This window comes from Bidens hawaiensis, unplaced genomic scaffold (assembly GCF_021521415.1).
Source record: "Bidens hawaiensis isolate Kalapana, Puna unplaced genomic scaffold, B.hawaiensis_p1.1 tig00003141_1, whole genome shotgun sequence".
NCBI lineage: Eukaryota > Viridiplantae > Streptophyta > Magnoliopsida > Asterales > Asteraceae > Bidens > Bidens hawaiensis.
Window position 1 is genome coordinate 1,156,891 of NW_027491170.1, and position 21,229 is coordinate 1,178,119.

General features: G+C 43.9%; 1 protein-coding gene across 1 annotated transcript; it reads left to right on the top strand.

Moving 5' to 3' along the window:
• Positions 1–278: 278 nt before the first annotated feature.
• LOC143622417 (casein kinase 1-like protein HD16) lies at positions 279–20,988 on the top strand. Its single transcript, XM_077093574.1, has 7 exons — positions 279–432; positions 1,143–1,317; positions 1,831–1,921; positions 2,012–2,169; positions 6,755–6,943; positions 20,009–20,087; positions 20,593–20,988. Exons 2-6 carry the CDS (start codon positions 1,255–1,257, stop codon positions 20,066–20,068), a joined length of 561 nt encoding a protein of 186 aa, XP_076949689.1. The 5' UTR covers positions 279–432; positions 1,143–1,254; the 3' UTR covers positions 20,069–20,087; positions 20,593–20,988.
• Positions 20,989–21,229: the final 241 nt, after the last annotated feature.

The following is a 21,229-nucleotide window of genomic DNA, read 5'->3' on the forward strand; positions in this document are numbered from 1 at the left end:
ACTTTTTATCTTTTTTATTAATAATAAATGTGTAAACATGATTACAAACTAATAATTTTAAATAATTAATTTTTTTTGTGAATTGATTTTTTATATTTTATTGTTTTATGCAAATTATAAATACAGTTTAGGAGACTTTCAATCTGTTTGGTCTTCATTTTTTCTTTTATAAGTTTCTTTTAAATGAATAACTAGTGTGTAAAATATGATTACAAGTTTTATTGTTTCAGTAATAATCTCTTTTTTTAGTAAAATGAATGAGTTTCTTTTCATATAATATTTTATTCGTTTATATGTGTTTTAGGTTGGACAAAAGAGGGGAAGAATGCCTAGTAGCTTGGAAGACACTCAGCCTAGGAAGAAAATTAGGCTCGGGACTCCAGCCAATCAGTGGATATGTGTTTTTACGTCAAGAACACCGATGAAACAAAGGTATGAGTTTGATTGGTTTGACAATTTTATATATTCTTAGATCTATTCATTAATTGTTAAAATTTTCGATGATATATCTGTTGTATTTTTTTATGAAATACTTTTACTTTCAATTAAAATGTTTGTAAGCTATATCCCTAGATTTTCTTAATGTAGTTAAATTACTAATTATTAGGCCTGTAAATGAACCGAACATTCAGCGAACATTTCATGGACGTTTGGCAGGAAGTTTGCTTATCTATTAAGCGAACGAACATGAACAAAATAAATTGTTCATTTAGTCAAACAAACGAACATGAACACATGACGTACGTTCATTTGTCTTCGTGGAACATTCGTTGATATAGTTAACAAACGAACATAAACAAGCACGAACATGTTCATTTATTTTACAAACAAGAAAACCCCGGTCGTTTAATTGTTCTTGCTCGGTCGTTTGTTCGAAGTTAAATGAACATACACCAACATGCTATGTTTGTGTTTGTTCGGTTCGTTTGCAAGCCTAACTAATTTTCAATCTGCTCATGGCTTTAAAGATATATATTTGGTAATATACAAATTTAAATTAGAGAACTTTTTACATAATTGTTATTTTTATTCATCCAAGAACTCAAGAATAGTTGTATATATATATTTATATATATATATATAAATAGATAGATAAATAGATAAATCATTCTTATCGTCGTCTATATATATTTGAATTATAGGTATTAATACAATGTAAAGGATTCAAGATTACAACAGCATGTGGAACAAGGGAAGAACGATGGGATCTACATTAGTTCTGTAGCATCGGCTCAAAATCTTTGGGCTTTAATTATGGATGCGGGGACGGGGTTCACTGCACAAGTTCATGATATATCCCCTGTTTTTTTACGCAAGGTAATAATAGTAGTAGCAGTAGTAATAATAATAATAATAATAATAATAATAATAATAATAACATAATAGACTAATAGTAATAGTAATAGTAATAATTTATGGTTTTGACAAAGTGGATCAACAATTGTTAAATTAGATCATGCAAGTTTTCCAAGTTGTTTAATGCATTAAGGGTAAAATTGTCATTATGCTAACTAAAATGTGTGTCAAATTTTATGCATTTTAAATTGTGTTATGCATAGGAATTTCCATGTTCAAAAATAATTATCCAGTTAAAAAAAATACGGGTGATTATTCTTTACTAAATTTTCTATTTTATTTTAATTGTCTAGTTAAATTTTGCAAGTTTTCCAAGTCGGTTGTTATTATAAATGCATATAGGGGAAAGTTTTCTTTGTTCTATCTTAAATTGTGTTATGTTTTTGGAATTACTATCCATGTTTTAATTTTGTTTCGTTCCAAAATAATTGTCCGAAATAATACCCAAATGACCGTTTTGCCCCTCTATTTAAGGAATGGATCATGGAACACTGGGAGAAGAATTACTACATCACATCACTCGCGGGTGCAATGAATGGTAGCACGTTGGTTGTAATGTCAAAGGGTAAGTTCTGAATTAAAGTTTAGTCAAGTTTCAAGATTTTGAATTTCCCGATATACCCTTATACGGTTTTTTGATTTTACCTGTCATTAGGGACACCGTATACACAACAATCATACAAAGTAAGTGATGTGTTTCCGTTCAAGTGGATCAACAAGAAATGGAAGGAGGGCTTTTTGGTCACTGCAATGACCACTGCGGGAAATAAATGGGGCATTGTGATGTCTCGTGATGCAAGCTATACTAATCAGGTTTAGTTTTTTTACTTATACATTTTTTTTATTTTAAAGTTTTATCCATCTTACCCTTCCCGAACTCTATTTTAAAGGTTTACCCATGGTTTCGGTTTTACCTTTTGGGCTTGAAAGCTTTGGGCCCAAAATAATGAAGTTGGGCTTAAAATTTTACGCCTAATGTTTTTTTGTTAATAAAGGTTTAATTTATTATTACACATCTGGATTCCTGAATTTAAACCATTTAATTAATTTCTTATAAATACTTGGTTGGTTTTACCTGTTAAGTCATTGGGGTGAGTTCAGTGGATATTAGACAGAGATTTGTGTTTTATATGTAATTGATTGTTTCTAATATTAGATGTAATATATGTCCTATATATATAGGGCCTCCTATTGTATACAGATTATTTAGTTAATACAATTAACAATTACCAATTATATGGTATCACAGCCACCGATCATTCAACCCTAACAGCCGCCTCTTTTTTTTTTTCTGTTCTTCCAAACCTCTTAACAATGGCCATCATCTCCTTCACCACAGTGGAGAAAACCAACCACAACTCTCACAAGTTCGGGTTTACCCTAAACCCACCAATTATGGATATTGGAAAACCATGATCAAACCTTTTCTCATCACCAACGGCCTGTATGTTTACATTGATGGTTCTCTTCCATGTCCATCCCAAACCATCACTGCTAATTCTTCCTCGTCTGGCAAAGATCCAGAGCCACCCACACAACAACCGAACCCTGACTACCCAACATGGGTTTCCAATGATGCCCACGTTCGCATGCTCTTGCTGTCAACGATCTCTGAAGCCTCCTTTAAGCATGTACAAGGTGATACTTCTCGTGACCTATGGCTTTCTTTGGAACGTGCTTACGCACCGCATACATCTTCTCGAGAGTACACACTGAAAACCAAACTCCTCAAGATGGAGATGCAACCTGATGAATCATCAGCTGTTTATATCACACGAGCCCAAGAATATAATGATGCATTAGCAAACATTGGTGAAGCTATGCAAGAAAAAGATGTTATGCTGATTATTTCAGGCCTTCGGGCAGAATACAACAACTTGAAGCCCACCCTTGTTGGCCGACACCCTCCTGTTACCTTATTGGAATTACCTGGGCTACGCGCTGATCATGAATACATGACAAAGAATGTTGATCCCACTCTTCCTGTTGTTACCCAAGCTATCATGGCTACAACCAGCCGTGACTCAGCTTCGCAGAACAACCTTCAACTCCCTCCTGAAACAGTACAATCACTTCAACAACTGATGACACAATTAGGTTTCAATGTGAAACCTGCACAACAGCAAAATCAGGCCTATAACAGTGCTCGTGGACAGTCCAACCGTGACCGTGGTTCATATAACAACAACCGACATGGACGAGGCAACTATAACAACAACCGGAACACGGGAGGAAACTATAACAACAATCGGAACACGGGCTCCTCATCAGGTAACAATTCCAGATTTGCTTGGGCGTCTAATCAGAATACCGTCTATGGTTCTTGCAACAGGTGTGGCATTGCGCACGTTCCATCTATGTGCCCAAATCGTGATCCAGCAACAATTCGTCCACCACGAAACGCTCCACAAGCGAACTTTGCTGATCATCGCTCACAAGCATCATCATCATGGCTGCCTGACACTGGTGCAAACAGTCATGCAGCACCTAATCTCACTGGCTTTGACAATTTTGAGCCTTACTTTGGTAAGGATTCCCTTCTTGTTGGTAATGGCAACAGTTTACCTATTCTTCATATAGCCTCCACCGCCTTTAATTCACCAAATAAAACCCTTTCTATTAGTAACATCCTACCACAAATCGTATTTACATTGCTCGACATGTACGATTTAATGAAACACATTTTCCTTTCCTTCGAGCATCTTCTCCTACACCTACCCCACCCTCTCCAGATCCTTACTTTTCATCCTATCCTTTTCCTACAACACATGAACAACCATCATCTTCTACAAACGACCAACATCATCACTCATCAACTCCCACCCAAACTGAACCAACTAACAACTCAGCTCAACCATCATCACCCTCAGCCCGAACCAATGTTGTCCAAACACCCACTACCTCGCCCCAACCAGACAACTTCCCACCAAGAGCCCCACCTGTTGCCACCTATCAGCGCAGCTCTACTATGGCTACTCAACCCACAGTTCCAGCCTACCAGACTTACCAAAATTCTGCTCGAACAACCCCATCTACTACCACATCCTTTCCATCATCAACTCAACCTTCTGTCCAAACAGAATCCGCTTCAATCCCCACCACAACCGACACCCAACAACGTACACGCCCTCCAAATCTAAGACAAAATCCTAAGCAACGGACTTCCTACAATGCTTCTGCTTTTCACACTTCCACTCACTCTTCCTCAACTGAACCATCCACCTTTGCCATTGCTAACAAAAGTCCTCAATGGCGTGTTGCCATGACAGAGGAATTCAAAGCCTTACTGAGAAACGGTACATGGACTTTAGTACAACCAGTTCCTAATGCTAATGTTGTTGATTGTAAGTGGGTATACATGCTGAAACATGATGAAAATGGGAATATAAAACGTTACAAAGCCCGTTTAGTGGCGAAAGGTTTTAACCAACAGCCGGGAATTGATTATCATGAGACATTTAGTCCGGTGGTAGAATCCACCACGGTTCGTGTGGTTCTGTCGCTTGCCGTTACAAGGAAATGGTCTCTTCGCCAATTAGATGTTCAAAACGCTTTTCTTCACGGTGATCTCAAGGAAACCGTATACTTACGACAACCACAAGGCTTTATCGATCCTCAAAAGCCAAATCATGTGTGTCTGCTTCATAAGTCCTTGTACGGCCTCAAACAAGCTCCTAGGGCCTGGTTCAATCGTCTTTCGGGAGTCTTGTTACAACTTGGGTTTCACGGGTCTAGAACAGATCCTTCACTGTTTATTTATTCCCATAATGGTCACTTATTATATATGCTTGTTTATGTGGATGACATAATTCTCACCGGCAACAATTCCCGACTCATTGACCACATCATTCAACGGTTGAGCACTACTTTTGCGATCCAAGACATGGGTCGGTTGTCATACTTTTTGGGCATTGAGGTAATCTTCAAAGGCAATGACTTGCTTCTCTCACAGAAAAAATATATTGCTGACATCATTCAAAAAGCAGGTCTCTCTCAGTCAAAACCCGTTGACTCGCCTATGGTCCCTAACTCTAATTTAGCTCTCGGAGATAGCCCTCAGTTTGACAATCCAGTGAAATTTAGACAAACAGTTGGGGCTTTACAGTACCTAACTCTTACCAGACCTAACAACCTTTGCGGTCAACAAAGTTTGTCAATTTATGCACTCCCCTACAGAAAATCATTGGTCTGCGGTCAAAAGAATTCTGCGGTATCTTCAAGGAACATCTAATCTTGGTTTGTTGATTCAACAAAAGTCAGCTCCTGTTGTTCATGCTTACACTGATGCTCACAAATGGTCTCTCACAGCCTTTTCCGATGCAGATTGGGCTGGCTCTCTCGATGACCGTCGATCCACAGGGGGATATGCCATCTACCTTGGGTCCAATCTTATTTCATGGCGTGCTCGTAAACAACAAACGGTCTCTTGGTCATCTACAGAATCCGAATACAAAGCCCTAGCAGACACTGTTGCTGAGTTAACATGGATTGAAGCACTTCTAAAGGAGCTTCACGTTTCTATGACATTGCCACCTATCTTGTGGTGTGATAATCTCGGCGCCACTTATCTATCAGCCAATCCCGTTTTTCATGCGCGCACAACACACGTGGAGATTGACTTTCATTTTGTTAGAGAAAGGGTCGCTCAAAAAAAAGCTCTCAATACAGTTTATCAAGACAGATGATCAAATCGCAGACGTGTTTACAAAACCCCTATCCTTACAACGATTTCTACTTCTCAGATCCAAGCTAAAAATTGCTCCCCGTCATTAGCTTGAGGGGGAATATTAGACAGAGATTTGTGTTATATATGTAATTGATTGTTTCTAATATTAGATGTAATATATGTCCTATATATATAGGGCCTCCTATTGTATACAGATTATTCAGTTAATACAATTAACAATTACCAATTATAGTGGGGACCATGCCTTTTACATGTAAAAAAATAATATAAAACTCGATTTCGCATGCAAAAAATTAGTTTTAGCATAAACTTTTTTGAAGTTTTTGCTTATAGTTACATGTAGAAGACATTCTAATAAAAAATTTAAATTTTGTAAAAAATATGATTATTTATCTTTTTTTAACTGATTTTTTTAAATTATTTTTAATGAAAACGGCTTCTACATGTGTTTATATGTAAACGCTTGAAAAAAGATTATGCAAAAATGTCTTTTCTACATGTAAAAATGAATTTTTTATTTGTTTTTTACATGTAAAAGACATGGTTCCCGAGTTCCCCACTTTTTTGTGGTTCCCTTTTGAACCTGCACCTTAAGTCATTAAATAGTTAAATTTTTTTGAAACTAAAAAAAAAACTAATTTAGTTATTGTGTGTTTGTACAATAATCAGTTAATAAGGTGAAAAGTTTTTAAAAAGATTTGAATTGTGCAGGTGGTGGAACTTGATTTTCTGTACCCTAGCGAAGGGATTCATAGAAGATGGGAAAATGGATACCGGATTACATCAGCAGCCGCCAACGAGGATCAAGCGGCTTTTATTCTTAGTGCATCAAAAAGGAGAGTGCAAGATGTTGCTCAAGAAACGCTTAGGACTACCTCTTTTCCGTGTACTCATATTAAGGTATTATTATTTTCAGATTCTCGTTTCTTAAAATGGTATCTTGCTCATTGAAGAAACACTAAGTGAACCCGTACAGATTATAGATAATCTTAGGGTTAAGTAATGTTTCCCACGGGGATGAGGTCCAGCAGAGAAGGTTGTTCTTCAAGGGACCTGCAAAACAGACACCGTAAGCTCGTCACTGAGAAGGGGGGGGGGTTCCTCCTTGTGACCACCCTCCGGCGTGAGAATCAGACTAGATTGCTCTGAATATAAGTGTATATAAAGAGATTGCTAGGTAATTAGATAGCAGATATCAGATGTCCTTACCATTTCAAGATGTTGGAGTATTTATAGCCGGAGGTAGGTTTTCTAGAAGGTATGGCCGGCTGAATAGTATTCCTGTTCAACCAACAGTGGGCTATGCACAGGCCATACTGGTTGGTGGATAGGTTACGGCCAACAGTAACACTATTCCACCAACTGTAGATCATGCATATCCCACCAACTGTGGTCCATGCGTTTAGCCATGCTGGTTGGTGAGTAGGTTACAGTCAACAGTAACACTATTCCACCAACTGTAGGCCACGCACGTCCTGCAGTAAGGGTTGGTGAGTAGGCAGCGGCTAATAGTACAGGAGCATGCTGCTCGCCATACTGTATGTGAGCTGTCGTATCCCTGATCAGATCTTTCGCCCATACCTCGTCAGGTACAGTAAAAGATCCTTCAGTGTACGGACTGGCTTATTTGGGCGGGAGTATTTCCCCTCCCGCCTCTGTGCGGGATTGATCCCGGCTTTGCTCATTCCTTCAGGTGACAACTGAATGTTAGTGCCTTGTGCGTGTAGCCCTGCTTTCTGCGGGTAGCCTTCCCTGATGGCTTGTATCCGCAACTGCGGGAACAGGCGGGGTACTTCACCATTAGGAGGCTTCCCTGCGTGTACAGCTTGCATACTGCGCGTAAGGTTCTTTGAGCATGGTGGGTCCTACAGGAGCAGATGGTCTTTGCGCAGACGTCCCTGTTCAAGGTGAGTCATGCGGGACCAACTGGGCTCTGCTGGGACCTACCTCTTCAAGTCCCCCCAGTCCAATGTTCTTCTCATGAATGTTTAATAAAGTGAGGTGAACTTTTGGACTTTGAGGTTTTGAAAAGGGGTTTTTTAGTCAAGGTTCTCCGTGGGGATTCTTCCCGCGAGTTTCCTAATGTCACTTGCAGAAATTCCCGATTTTCCTGCTTGATCTTTGGGTATGATGCGGGTAGGTATATAATCTTCCCGCAAGTCAGGGGCGTCGAGTCTTATTTGTATATATTCTCTATGGGGCTTTGGTGACTTTCAACATAGTGATCAATTACGCTAAGGCCACCAATTCCATCACGGAGTTTCAAACAATATAATGCTCGACGTTCCCGTCATGCGGGGATGTTATTCTTCTATCCGCAAGCATTGCCTAAGAGATCCTTCTTGGTTTCAATTCTCTGCGAGGTGCTAGGTATGTGAAGGGTTTTGCCTTAACACTGTACCCGCACTCGTCTTATAGTTACTTTACTTCCAAGGTATTGGCTTCAATTCCCTGCGGGTGCTAGGTATGTGAAGGGTTTTGCCTTTACACTGTACCCGCACCCGGCTTATGGTTACTTGTTTGCCAAGGGGTAAGGGGTATTTTCCCGCTTACTTTTTAATAATTTTAAATTTTGAATTTTGAAATTCGAAAGGTTGGTGGAAAGATAGGAACAGTCCAAACCTCTGAAACGTCGTGCGACTGTTTCTTCTGACTGTGTCAGGACGTGCAGGAAGTTATGGTGACATGACATTATATGGTCATTCCAGTCGCTTTTTCCTGCGCGTGGGCGCGGTTTTTCGGGCGCGTGGCCGCGAAAATTACTGGCACGTCCTTGACAGCTGTTGCCAGCTTGCTTTTTGCCACGCGTCACGTTTTCATTGCGCCTTTCATTTCTCTCTCCTTCGCATTAATTTCACCGCATTAATTGCGATTAGTATATAAAGGGGGTTGAGGCTCCTTTCCAATTCACACCTTCACAATTTTTCTTCTTCCTCAGTGATTTCCGGTGAATACTTCTCTGTTCTGTCAAGCATTCCCCTGAAATCACTTCTTTCTTCTTCCTTCTGTAAGATGGCTTCCCATGATGCTGATGATCAGAGGACTGCTGGTGAGTGCCAGTGTTCTCTTCCTGCCGATCTGTACCAGTATATCGTCAGGAAGTTCATGCTCGAGTCTCTCGAGCCTGAGTTTCCTGAACCCCATCATACTGTGTACGATGCCCCTAGTGGCAAGATCGGGGTTTATGCTGCATTCTTTGTCTACGGGAATCTTAGGTTCCCGTTGACAAAGTTTGTGTACCGTGTCCTAGAGAGGCACGGTGTGCACCTGACAGAGGTGCACCCCATGGCCATTGCCAAGGTCCGGCACTTTGAGTGGGTGTGCCGGATACTGGGCATTGAGCCCTACGTCGACCGCCTGATGACCTTCTATACTTGGAGGTGCATCCAGGGGTGGTACACGTTGACGACCCGAATCAAGGGTCTGAAGATTTGTACCACCGAGCGGAGTCTTCGCTCATGGAGAAGAGAGTTCTTCTTCATATCCGCTCGCGCCGTCCCTATTGCCATGAAGTTCAAGAATGGCCAAGCCCTTCTGAGCCTTCACGCCTCCAACTACGAGGAGGCGGAATGGTTCTCGAAGATATCCCGGGTCCAGTCTCCGGTTTACCGGTTTCCGGAGTCCGGGATGGTGCTGATGGGGATGAGCCGGGTGTGGAAGGCGGCGAATGCGCAGAAGGTTCCGATCGTCCTCGAATACGGTTCGAACTCTATCCCTTACGGTATGTTTCTTCTTTTTGTTGATTTTGAATTTTTCTAACTTTCTTGTTTATTTCAGAGGGGAACGACCTGCAGTCGCTTCTGCAGCCGCGGGAGGATGGTGGTCCCGCACGGATGGGCACTCGCGCTCTAGACGAGAACGAGTTGCCCATCTTAGAGCAGACGGCGGATCGTTTCGTGGAGGTCTATCCGCCAGGCCAAGAGATCCTGAGCCACCGACGGCCAGGTAAGCCTATCTTTTACCCTCAACCCCTCAATGCTGTGCCTGCTGCTGGAATTCTGATTTCATCTTCTGAGGAATCCGCAGAAGGTCCTCCGCTGGTGCGGAAGAAAAAGGCTGCCGTCGGGAAAGGCAAGGAGAAGGAGGCCTCCACGGCCGATCCCGTAGTCCTATCTGACTCCGAGTCAGATAGTGAAGGGGTGGCGGGGAACCCTGGTGGTGAGGATACTATTACTCCGGAGGTTACAGCTGTTGCCTCTGGAGAGCCAGTGGCGACGACAGTGACTGGCGTCAAGAGGCCAGCTCCGTCGGGGTCGTCCCCGCCCCTCCGCACGTTCAAGCTCAAGAAAACCCGTAAGTGTTTCTTGTAAATTTTCCATCAGTTTTTTTTTTTTTTTTTTAACACTTTTCTTTGTGCAGGCGTGGATGTTGACGCATTCCGGGGTGGAGCTGGAGGAAGCATCTCTCCGCCAGTGATGGTAGGCTCGGTCAGCCTACCTGAGGCGTCGACCCAGGCATCTATGCCTGCACCCGCTGGTTCAGCTGCTCCCATTGAGCAGACTGTTCCAGCTGTGGTGACGTCACCGCCGGCCGTGAGTGCAGTTTTTACAGCATCCTTCACGGAGCCGGCGGTTATTGCTGCTGCAGAGGATGAGGCGGCTCCTTCAACGGCAACCACGGCGGCTGCCACCATGCCTGCGCCTCCGGCAACGTCGGCCGGACCATCAGGTACGTGCAGGGCTTCCCGCCGATCTAGGCCACCTTCCCGTCTGCCTGACCTGTTGGATGGATTTCCCTTAGGTTCAGGTGACGGGTTTGGCGGCTATCGGCCTGCCATTGACCCTACAGGTACGTAGGGTTCTTTTGGCACTTGTATATATTTTTTCATCTTTTCCTAACTGCTTTGTTTCCTTTGCAGTGTCGGATTCCAATGAAGTGTATGTTCCACGATGGAACATACGCCGAGGAACAACCCTTCGCACCCCTGTGGAGTGTGTGGACTGGGCTCGCCACGCTGCTCCTCATGGTGCGTTGGAGGAAGCCATGGCTAGCTACCAGGAGGGTAGGCTAACCAATGAGCTTCGGGTTCTCCAAGCCCGGATGCAGCCCCGCGTCGAGCTGCTTTGTCGTGAAAACGACAAGTTGAAAGCAGCTCGCGCCAAAGAAATACTTGAAACGCGGGCTCTCCGGGAGGAGAACCAAAAGCTCTCCGCTGCTGCCGCGGAGAAGGAGAAGGCGTTCAAGGCCCTCGAGGTTGAGGTTCAAGCGCGACTCGAGGCCCGCTCCAAGGCTGCCCAAGCTGTTAATGAACAGCTTCGGTTAGCTAAGGAGTCTGCGAGGAACGCGACTGAGAGGGCCACCAAGGCTGAAGCTGTTGCTGAGCCTCTCCACCTGGAGAATGAAGAACTTAAAGCCAAATTAGAGGCTCTTCAACAGGCTCATGATGCCTTGGCCATGGAGGATGCCAAGAAGCTCCAGGAAATCCTGGACCAGAGGGGGGTGCTTGCCCATGCCGAGCGGAAGCTTAAGGGCGTTGAAGAGGCTGCCGCCAAGGAAGTTCTACTTGCCAACCTGACCAAAAGCGAAGCCGAACGCGCCTGCAAAGATAGTCAAGCTACCCTCTTCTGGCTTCTTCGAGAAGCGTTGCCTCAGGTATGTTTAACTGTCTTCACGCTTTTCGTTGCAAGAAAAGGTTATAACACTTGTATTTTTTCTTTGTAGGTTGTGCGTCGGGTCTTTTCAGAGACCTCCTACGATGACGCTATGAGCGCAGCCCTCAACGCTTCTCATGAGGATGGGGAGAAGACCGGCTTCCTGCTTGGTCTAGGGTTTGCTGAGAAAGGTGTCCCGCCTTCCAACTTCCCTTTGTTCGACACAGATACTGAAGCCATTTATGACCAAGCAGTGAACCAATATGCTGGCTTCCCGCATCCAGTGGTGGAGAAGGTGGATGAAATAGCTGCTGCTGATGATGGGTTAGCTGTCCTCAAAGCTTTCCTCGAACCACCCCGCTCTTCTGACGGGGCGGGTCCAAGTGGGAGCGGCCCTGAAGCTTGATCTTGAAGATCCCTTCCCATTACTTAGACTTGTATAGATTTCTTTTTTAGGCGGGTTGTTACCCAGCCATTCTTGTAATATTTGAGTTTCAATGAAATGAATTCTTTTACACATTTAAACTTAGCAATTTCTTTAGTACTTAGATAAGTCTTAACTTTTGACGTGGTAGATTATAAGTTTATTTCGCTTCCTCTTTCATGATTGTGCGGATAAGCCCGTCACTTGCACTTAAGATAGCTAAACTTATATTTAACCTGCGTGGAAGTTTATCTCATCTTTTACTTTGAAATTTTCTAAGTGTGCAGGATAAGTTAACCTTTGAACGTGGTTGATGATGGGTTAAAGTTTTGCTTCCTCTTTTGTGATTGTGCGGGTAAAACCGTCACTTGCACTTAATAGGATGGCAAAACTTTATCCATATCTGACCTGCGTGTAGGTTTTCATCCTTTGAGGATAAGTTAACCTTTGAACGTGGTTGATAATAGGTGTGAAGTTTTGCTTCCTCTTTTGTGATTGTGCGGGTAGACCCGTCACTTGCACTTAGTAGGATGGCAAAACTTTACCCATATCTGACCTGCGTGTAGGTTTTCCTCCTTTGGGGATAAGTTAACCTTTGAACGTGGTTGATAATAGGTGTGAAGTTTTGCTTCCTCTTTTGTGATTGTGCGGGTAGACCCGTCACTTGCACTTAGTAGGATGGCAAAACTTTACCCATATCTGACCTGCGTGTAGGTTTTCCTCCTTTGGGGATAAGTTAACCTTTGAACGTGGTTGATAATAGGTGTGAAGTTTTGCTTCCTCCTTCGTGATTGTGCGGGTAGACCCGTCACTTGCACTTAGTAGGATGGCAAAACTTTACCCATATCTGACCTGCGTGTAGGTTTTCCTTATCTTTTTAATATTTTTAGTGGTGTTTATGCGGGTTTTGCCGCCTTCCACACACAACTTACTTCTTCCCTCATTGATACGGGAAGTTCATAAGCTAAAGATCAATACATTTTGAAAGGAGAATCATTTCCATTAGAAGTGGCTCTTAGGCCTTTACAAGTTTGGAATTGATCTACATATAACATTTGCGTAATTGAGCTCCATTCCATGTTCTTGGGATGAGAGTGCCATCGAGCCTTTCGAGCCGGTATGCGCCCTTTCCCAGAACGTCTTTGATAACGTATGGCCCTTCCCAGACAGGGGCCAACTTTCCTGGGCGTTGCTGGTTCGAAGCCTCGTTGTTACGCAGTATGTAGTCTCCTTTACTGAAGTTGCAGAGTTTTACCCGCGTGTTGTAATACTTTTGCATTTGTCGCTTGTAATTCTCTTCACGCATTGCGGCTAAGTCTCTGCGTTCTTCGGTTAGCATAAGGTCTAACCGTCTTTCTGCATCATTGTCTTCTGGCTGGATCAAGACCCTTGGTGAGGGTAAACCAATTTCGGCCGGGATCATGGCTTCAGTGCCATAAGTGAGACTGAACGGGGTTTCCCCCGTACTGGTCTTCTTCAGCGTTCTGTTCGCCCAAAGGACGTGTGGAAGCTCATCTACCCAGCCGGACCTATGTTCCAAAAGTCTTTTCTTTATGCCTTCGACGATGCTCTTGTTTGCTCTTTCCACCTCACCATTACCCTGCGGGTGTGCCACTGAGGTAAAGGTGTGGGTGATTTGAAGTTCTTTCAGCCACTGTTGTAGCTTTTTGTCAGCAAAGTTGGTGCCATTATCGCTCACCAGATTCTGTGGAAGTCCAAAACGACAAATTATAAATTCCCAAATAAATTTTTTGATATGCTTTGCGGTTGTTTGGGCTAAAGGTTTTGCTTCTATCCACTTGGTGAAGTAATCGATGGCTACCACTAGGAATTGAACGTTTCCTGCTGCTGTAGGAAATGGGCCTGTAACATCGATGGCCCACTTCTAAAATGGCCACGAAGAAGTGACAGGAACAAGTTCATTCTTTGGGCGGTGCGTGTTGGGTGCGTGAAGCTGGCAAGACCTACATTTTCTGATGTATGCCAGTGCATCCATATGCATCCCCGGCCAAAAGTATCCCGCGTTGTTTAGCTTGGCTACAACAGCGCGGGGACCTGCGTGTACTCCACAGATGCCTTCGTGTACTTCCCTTAGGAGGTAGTCGGCATCTTGGTTGTCTACGCATCTTAACAGTGGGCCCAGAAAGTTACGTCTGTAAAGAATGTTATTGATGAGCTGATAGTTTAGTGCTTTACAGCGTAGTTTTCTTGCCTGTGATTTTGACTCTGGTAATGTTCCTGCTTCAAGGTAATTTATTATCGGTGTCATCCATGTTTCTATACCGGTTTGGACAACACAAATTTCCTTGTGCGGGACTGATGGTGTCTCGAGGAGTTCAATGCGGATGTCTTTTCCCAAGTGGGTAAAGGCTAGTGATGCAAGCTTGCTTAACGCATCCGCAGATTTGTTTTCGCTACGCTTGACGTGTATCACTTTACAATCATTAAAATCGCGCATGAGGGCTTTTGCTTGGGCGAGGTACAGGGCCATTATGTCGTTCACAGCCGTGTACGTCCCATTTATTTGGTTGGCCACCAGCATGGAATCCACATGGGCTTCCAAATTTTTTACTCCCATCCTACGCGCAATTCTTAATCCGGCCAAGAATGCTTCATACTCAGCTTCATTATTCGTACTTGGAAAATCCAGCCGAATGGCATAAGTATATTCTTGGCCTGCTGGGTTTGTTAATTTTAACCCTGCGCCTGAACCCTCGTTATTAGCTGCTCCATCAGTGTAGAGTCGCCAGACCTCACTGATGTCATGTGCTGGGGAGGGTTGAGCCTCCTCCTGGCACTCTTTCTCCCGCGATGCGGGGACTTCTGCAATAAAATCCGCCAGGACCTGGCCTTTTATGGCTGGTCTCGGCTTGTATTTAATTGCATATTCTCCCAATTCAATTGCCCATTTGGCTAGACGTCCCGATAATTCGGGTTTGCCTAGAACGTTTGAGAGTTTGAAGTTGGTGAGAATAGTGATTGGGTGGCCCTGGAAATATCGTCTTAACCTGCGTGAAGCGTGTATAAGTGCTAAGACCAATTTTTCTAGGGTAGAGTACCGGGTTTCTACGTCTGTGAGTACGCGGCTAACATAATAGATTGGCATCTGGATGCCTTTCCGTTCTACTAGCAGGACTGCCCCGGTTGCTCTGTCTGTCGCGGAAAGGTATAGGATTAACTCCTCTCCCGCTTGTGGTGCTGTAAGTGTTGGGAGTTCGATCAGGCGTGACCGAATCTCCTGAAAAGCTGCTTCCGCTTCAGGTGTCCAGCGGAAGTGCGTTTTCTTTAAACAGTTTCTTAATGTTGATACGAAAGGGAACGACTTATCCGCATGGTTTGCCAAAAAGCGATTAAGCGCGACTAGTCGTCCATTCAGTGTCTGAGCCTGTTTTATGGTGGTGGGTGATTCCATTTTAACAATGGCTTCGACCTTTTCAGGGTTCGCTCTGAAGCCATCTTTAGTAACCATGACTCCCAAGAACTTCCCTTCTTCCACCCCAAATGAACACTTGCTCGGGTTGAGCTTCATGTTTATCTTTCTGAGCGTGTTGAAAGTTTCTTCAATGTCTTTCAACATCGCTTCTGGCTCGGGGCTTTTGATAACCAAATCATCCATATAGACTTCCAAGTTCCTCCCAATTTGGGCGTGAAACTCTTTGTCCATTAGTCGTTGGTATGTGGACCCCGCGTTCTTAAGTCCGAATGGCATCATTTTATAACAAAATGTACCATCGGGCGTCCGAAAAGCGGTTTTGTCCTGGTCATCTACGGCCATGTGGATCTGATGGTACCCCTTATACGCATCCAAGAAGCATTTAAGGCGGAATGGTGCCAACGAATCCACCTTAAGATCTATTTCTGGTAACGGATAACAATCTTTGGGGCATGCTTTGTTCAAATCTTTGAAATCTATGCACATGCGCCATTGTTTGTCATTCTTCGGTACCATTACGGGATTTGCAACCCATGTTTGATATCTACTAACGCGCACGATGCCTGCGTCAAGGAGTTCCTTGACTTGGGTTCTACACGCGTTAGTTTGTTCAGGCCCCATTACTCTGCGTTTTTGTACGACTGGCGTAACAGCCGGATCGCACTTGAGCTTATGCTCCGCCTTACCTCGGGGTACACCAGTCATGTCAGCTGGTGCCCACGCAAAGATGTCAGCGTTTTTCTGCAGTAAACGCTTGAGTAAGGTGCGGGTGGGATCAACGATTGTTGGTCCAATGGTAACAGCCTGGTCGGGATACTTGCCATTGAAGGCCCATTTTTCAGGCTCGGTGATGGTTGGTTTGGCCATTTTCGGTTTGGGTTTAGATGAGACAGATGCGATGCATACCTGGGGAATGCCCGTGATCATCGCTACACCTTCAGCAGTTGGCCATCCCATCATGCCGTGGACTGAGGATACCACAGCATTGAATCTTGCCATCCCGTCCCTTCCGAATAGGATGTCGTATGTATGGTGTGGCTTTTTCATCACGACAAAATCCACGTCTTCAGTGCGTGAATAATTCCCATCAGTAAGAGTGACGGGGAAAGATAGGATGCCCGGGGGGTGTTCGTGCTGCCATCAAACCCTTCCATTGAAGCGTAGACCGTTTCCAGGCGTTCTTTGTCTTCATCATCCAGCTTGTCAAAGAACTGCCTGTACATCACTGTCGACGAAGCGCCGTTGTCAGCAAGAGTGCGGGAGGTGATGTAGTGCCCCAGCTGGCTTTTAATGACGATGGGGCCTTCTTTGCTGGGGCCTCCTGGCACTCGCGGGAAGCGCACTTCTGCTTCCTTCCATGCGCATGGTTCTGTCATCCTCCTCTTTCTTCCTCTAACCTTGCCATGGACCATGTTGATGCTGATGTCGACGGGCTTTCGTCCGTTACCTCTGTACCTGTTGTCATTTCTTCCCCCTTTCTTGATAGATGCCACGAGATGTGCCAGTCTTCCATCCCTGACGAATGTCTCGACGATATCCCTCAAGGATGTGCACTCTTCAGTACTATGGCCCTTTGTCCCGTGGAAATCACAGGATTTGCTTTGATCCGCATTGGGTTTCTGTCGGATCACGGGGGGATTTGGCCATGGCAATTTTTCCGTGGCGAATATCTCCGTGACGCTCTTGGTGAGTGGCGTCCAACGGTGTTTCTGGCTTGAAGGGTGTGTGTTGTCCCTTCCGCCAACAAGAGGGCGAGAGCTGGATGAGGTGTCAAAGTTTATCCTTGACTGCCAAATACCTAGCCTCCTCTTCTTATTCTGCCGGGCGGTTCTGACATTGTTTTCTCTTGGCCTCTGCGTGTAGAGGTGTGTACTCTGGGGGAGATCTCTTCCCAGCTGCTTCTCTGTCTCGGCAAAGCGCTTGGCTGCCGTCATGATGGCATCCCATGTGGATGGCATGCCGTCCTTACCCGTCAGCGTGCGGATAAGTTCTGGGTACTCAGCGCCCTGGATGAAAGCGGCGCGAACAAGATCTTCGCTTATGTTGCCCAGACTAAGCTTTTTGGAGTTGAAGCGGGTGATGAAGTCTAGTAGAGATTCATCATCTTCCCTCACGCAGTTGAGGATCGTCCACTGCTCTTCAGTGTACTTCCTCTGTTGGCTGAAATGTTGACTGAACTTGTTCTGAAAGTCCGCCCAGTCATAGATGTGGTGGACCGGTAAACGGTCGAACCATGCTCTGGCCGCTCCGACCAGAGTCATTTGAAACATGTAGCACCACGTGGGCTCCGTCCAATTGCTGACGGTTGCCCCCGCAATGAACCTGTTCAAATGGTCATCTGGGTCGGATAGACCATCATATGTGCCAATGTTAGACATTTGTTTGGCACTCCTTGGGGCGATTGCTTCCGCAATGTCCCTTGCAAATTTTGACTTTCCTGCGTTTGTAGCAGTCGGTCTAAAGGTCTTGGAGAAGTCACGCGGGTTTTTCTCCGCAGCTGGTTGGAAAGCTTCCCCAAAATTCCTTTTTGTTGGAAGTCCGTTTCCTTACGCTTCCCTTTCGCCCTATGGCGAGGGTTCGCGTCGGTATCGGATTCTTCCCTCTCCTCATCTGAGTACTCGCCCTCACTACTCATGCTGAGATGTTGGCGAGTACTGCCGAATTCTTCAGCTCGTTGGACTGAACGCAAGCGTTCGTCCAACTCAGCCTGGAACTCTTTCTGACGTGCCTCGGCCCACGCCTTCACTTGATCTAGTGTTTGGCGAGGGGCTCGAGTTCGTCTTTCCAACTGGGCATCAGTGAACCCCAGTGGAAAATTTACTCCACTTGCCCCGGCTTGGGTAGCCGGGGTAGTGTTCGTAAGATTTGTGTAACCGCCGGTGTTCCCAGCTACTGGAGTAGTGGTCACCGGGGTTTCTTGGTTACCTACGGGTCTTGGGACCGGAGTAACGTTAACCATTTCTTCAGAAAAGAGTAGTTCTAGCTTTTTTATGCACGGATGGCGCCAATGAAGAAACACTAAGTGAACCCGTACAGATTATAGATAATCTTAGGGTTAAGTAATGTTTCCCACGGGGATGAGGTCCAGCAGAGAAGGTTGTTCTTCAAGGGACCTGCAAAACAGACACCGTAAGCTCGTCACTGAGAAGGGGGGGGGGGGGTTCCTCCTTGTGACCACCCTCCGGCGTGAGAATCAGACTAGATTGCTCTGAATATAAGTGTATATAAAGAGATTGCTAGGTAATTAGATAGCAGATATCAGATGTCCTTACCATTTCAAGATGTTGGAGTATTTATAGCCGGAGGTAGGTTTTCTAGAAGGTATGGCCGGCTGAATAGTATTCCTGTTCAACCAACAGTGGGCTATGCACAGGCCATACTGGTTGGTGGATAGGTTACGGCCAACAGTAACACTATTCCACCAACTGTAGATCATGCATATCCCACCAACTGTGGTCTATGCGTTTAGCCATGCTGGTTGGTGAGTAGGTTACAGTCAACAGTAACACTATTCCACCAACTGTAGGCCACGCACGTCCTGCAGTAAGGGTTGGTGAGTAGGCAGCGGCTAATAGTACAGGAGCATGCTGCTCGCCATACTGTATGTGAGCTGTCGTATCCCTGATCAGATCTTTCGCCCATACCTCGTCAGGTACAGTAAAAGATCCTTCAGTGTACGGACTGGCTTATTTGGGCGGGAGTATTTCCCCTCCCGCCTCTGTGCGGGATTGATCCCGGCTTTGCTCATTCCTTCAGGTGACAACTGAATGTTAGTGCCTTGTGCGTGTAGCCCTGCTTTCTGCGGGTAGCCTTCCCTGATGGCTTGTATCCGCAACTGCGGGAACAGGCGGGGTACTTCACCATTAGGAGGCTTCCCTGCGTGTACAGCTTGCATACTGCGCGTAAGGTTCTTTGAGCATGGTGGGTCCTACAGGAGCAGATGGTCTTTGCGCAGACGTCCCTGTTCAAGGTGAGTCATGCGGGACCAACTGGGCTCTGCTGGGACCTACCTCTTCACTCATATTGTCAATATACAGGGAGTTATAAGATAGTCCATGCGTTGTATATCGAGATCTAGTAAGGATGACATTCCATCAAAATGGTAAAAAATTTTGCATGTGTTAAAATGGTTCCCTAAACGCTTCTTGCGCATAATTATTAAAATATTCTTTTTTAATATGATTACGAAAACTATATTAATATATTGAGGTGTCAAAATGGGCTTAAATGATGAAATTTTTGGTGTGGGTTGAGTCGGGCCCCAAAACACTTTTTGTGCACAATTTTGATGTTTTTACACATAAATAATGTTTAAAAATATTACAATGATAATCTCCTAAACACTTTTTATCACAATTTTAATGCTTTTCTTTAAATACCTAGTTTAGATATAATTACAAAACTATATTTTCACAATACTAATTTAATATTTGAGGTGCAATATGAACCTACATTAAATCTTAATTGATTGATTTATTTTTCATTTATATGATTCTTTGTTTATATGTTTATATCAGGAAAAATGGTCAAAGAATTTGTACATAGCATCCATGTGTTATGGAAGAACTATATCTTGAAACTTACAACTTTTTATCGGTACGTATACTTTGCTTTATATTTGCATTATGAAATTGATTGTGCCTTTATGGGGGCTGTTTGGTAGCCTCTAAATACATCTGCATCGATCAGTGTTAAGAGTGAGTTTGGTTACATCTCTTAATGGTTAAGTTTCAGTGACAGACATGCTGAATGATTTAGAGGCTACGGGGCTATTTGGTAGCTTCTTAATGGTCATTGAAGGCTACCTCTCTATCGTTTGTAGCCTCTTAATAGTTAAGAGGTACCTTAGGTCTGAATGGTTAAAAAGGTAAACCAACTTAACCATTATCGGTCAGAGGTAGAGTGTGTTCGGTTACAACTCTTAGTGGTTAAGTTTCAGAGAGAGACATGCTGAATGATTTATAATCTGTCAGACCTCTTATTCTCTTATTGATTCAGCACTGCTTTCTAATTCTATGTGGTATAAATTATTGAACATGTTGGTATATATTTTCTTTATTCTTAAATTTTCATTCTTTTGTCCGCGGGTATGTTTTTGCAGGGTGGCCGGTGACGACTGCATATAGAATTAACGTTACACCCTTTCAAGACGAGTATTCAAAATCTGCTCAAAATGATGTTGTTTCACCATTTTCTTGAAAAACGGATGGTTATAAATGTTGACGACAAAATCAACATTTCCAATCCGTTTTTCACCAAAAAAAAAAAAGAAAAAAGAGGCGCGTAAGTTATTAAAAAAAAAATATATTCTTGTGGTAAGGAAAGAGTTTTATTTTATAGCATCCCTATCTTTTGGGTTTGGTGGTGTTTTGTAATGGTGTATAAGTGTTGTGCTTTTATGTCTAAACTTTGGTAAAATGTGGGATGTGTAATGGCTTAAACCATTAAGGTTTTGGGAAGTTGTAAGGTGTGAACTTTGGATTTTATAAAATTTTAAAAAAAAAGGATTTAGAAAAGGTGATTATGTTGTGTTGTTTTTGTTGAGTTGATCCCTTTTTTGGGTGGATTTTAACTGTGATTTTGGTTTACGACGTGGTTATTTTAGTGTGGTTACCGTCCTGCTTATCATTCGTTGTGGTTGCGTTGTTATACATCTAGTAATGTTGCATAGGAGGGTTGTGCATTTTATTTAATAATGTTAAAAATATATATTTAACGGTAGTGAGTGATAAGTGATG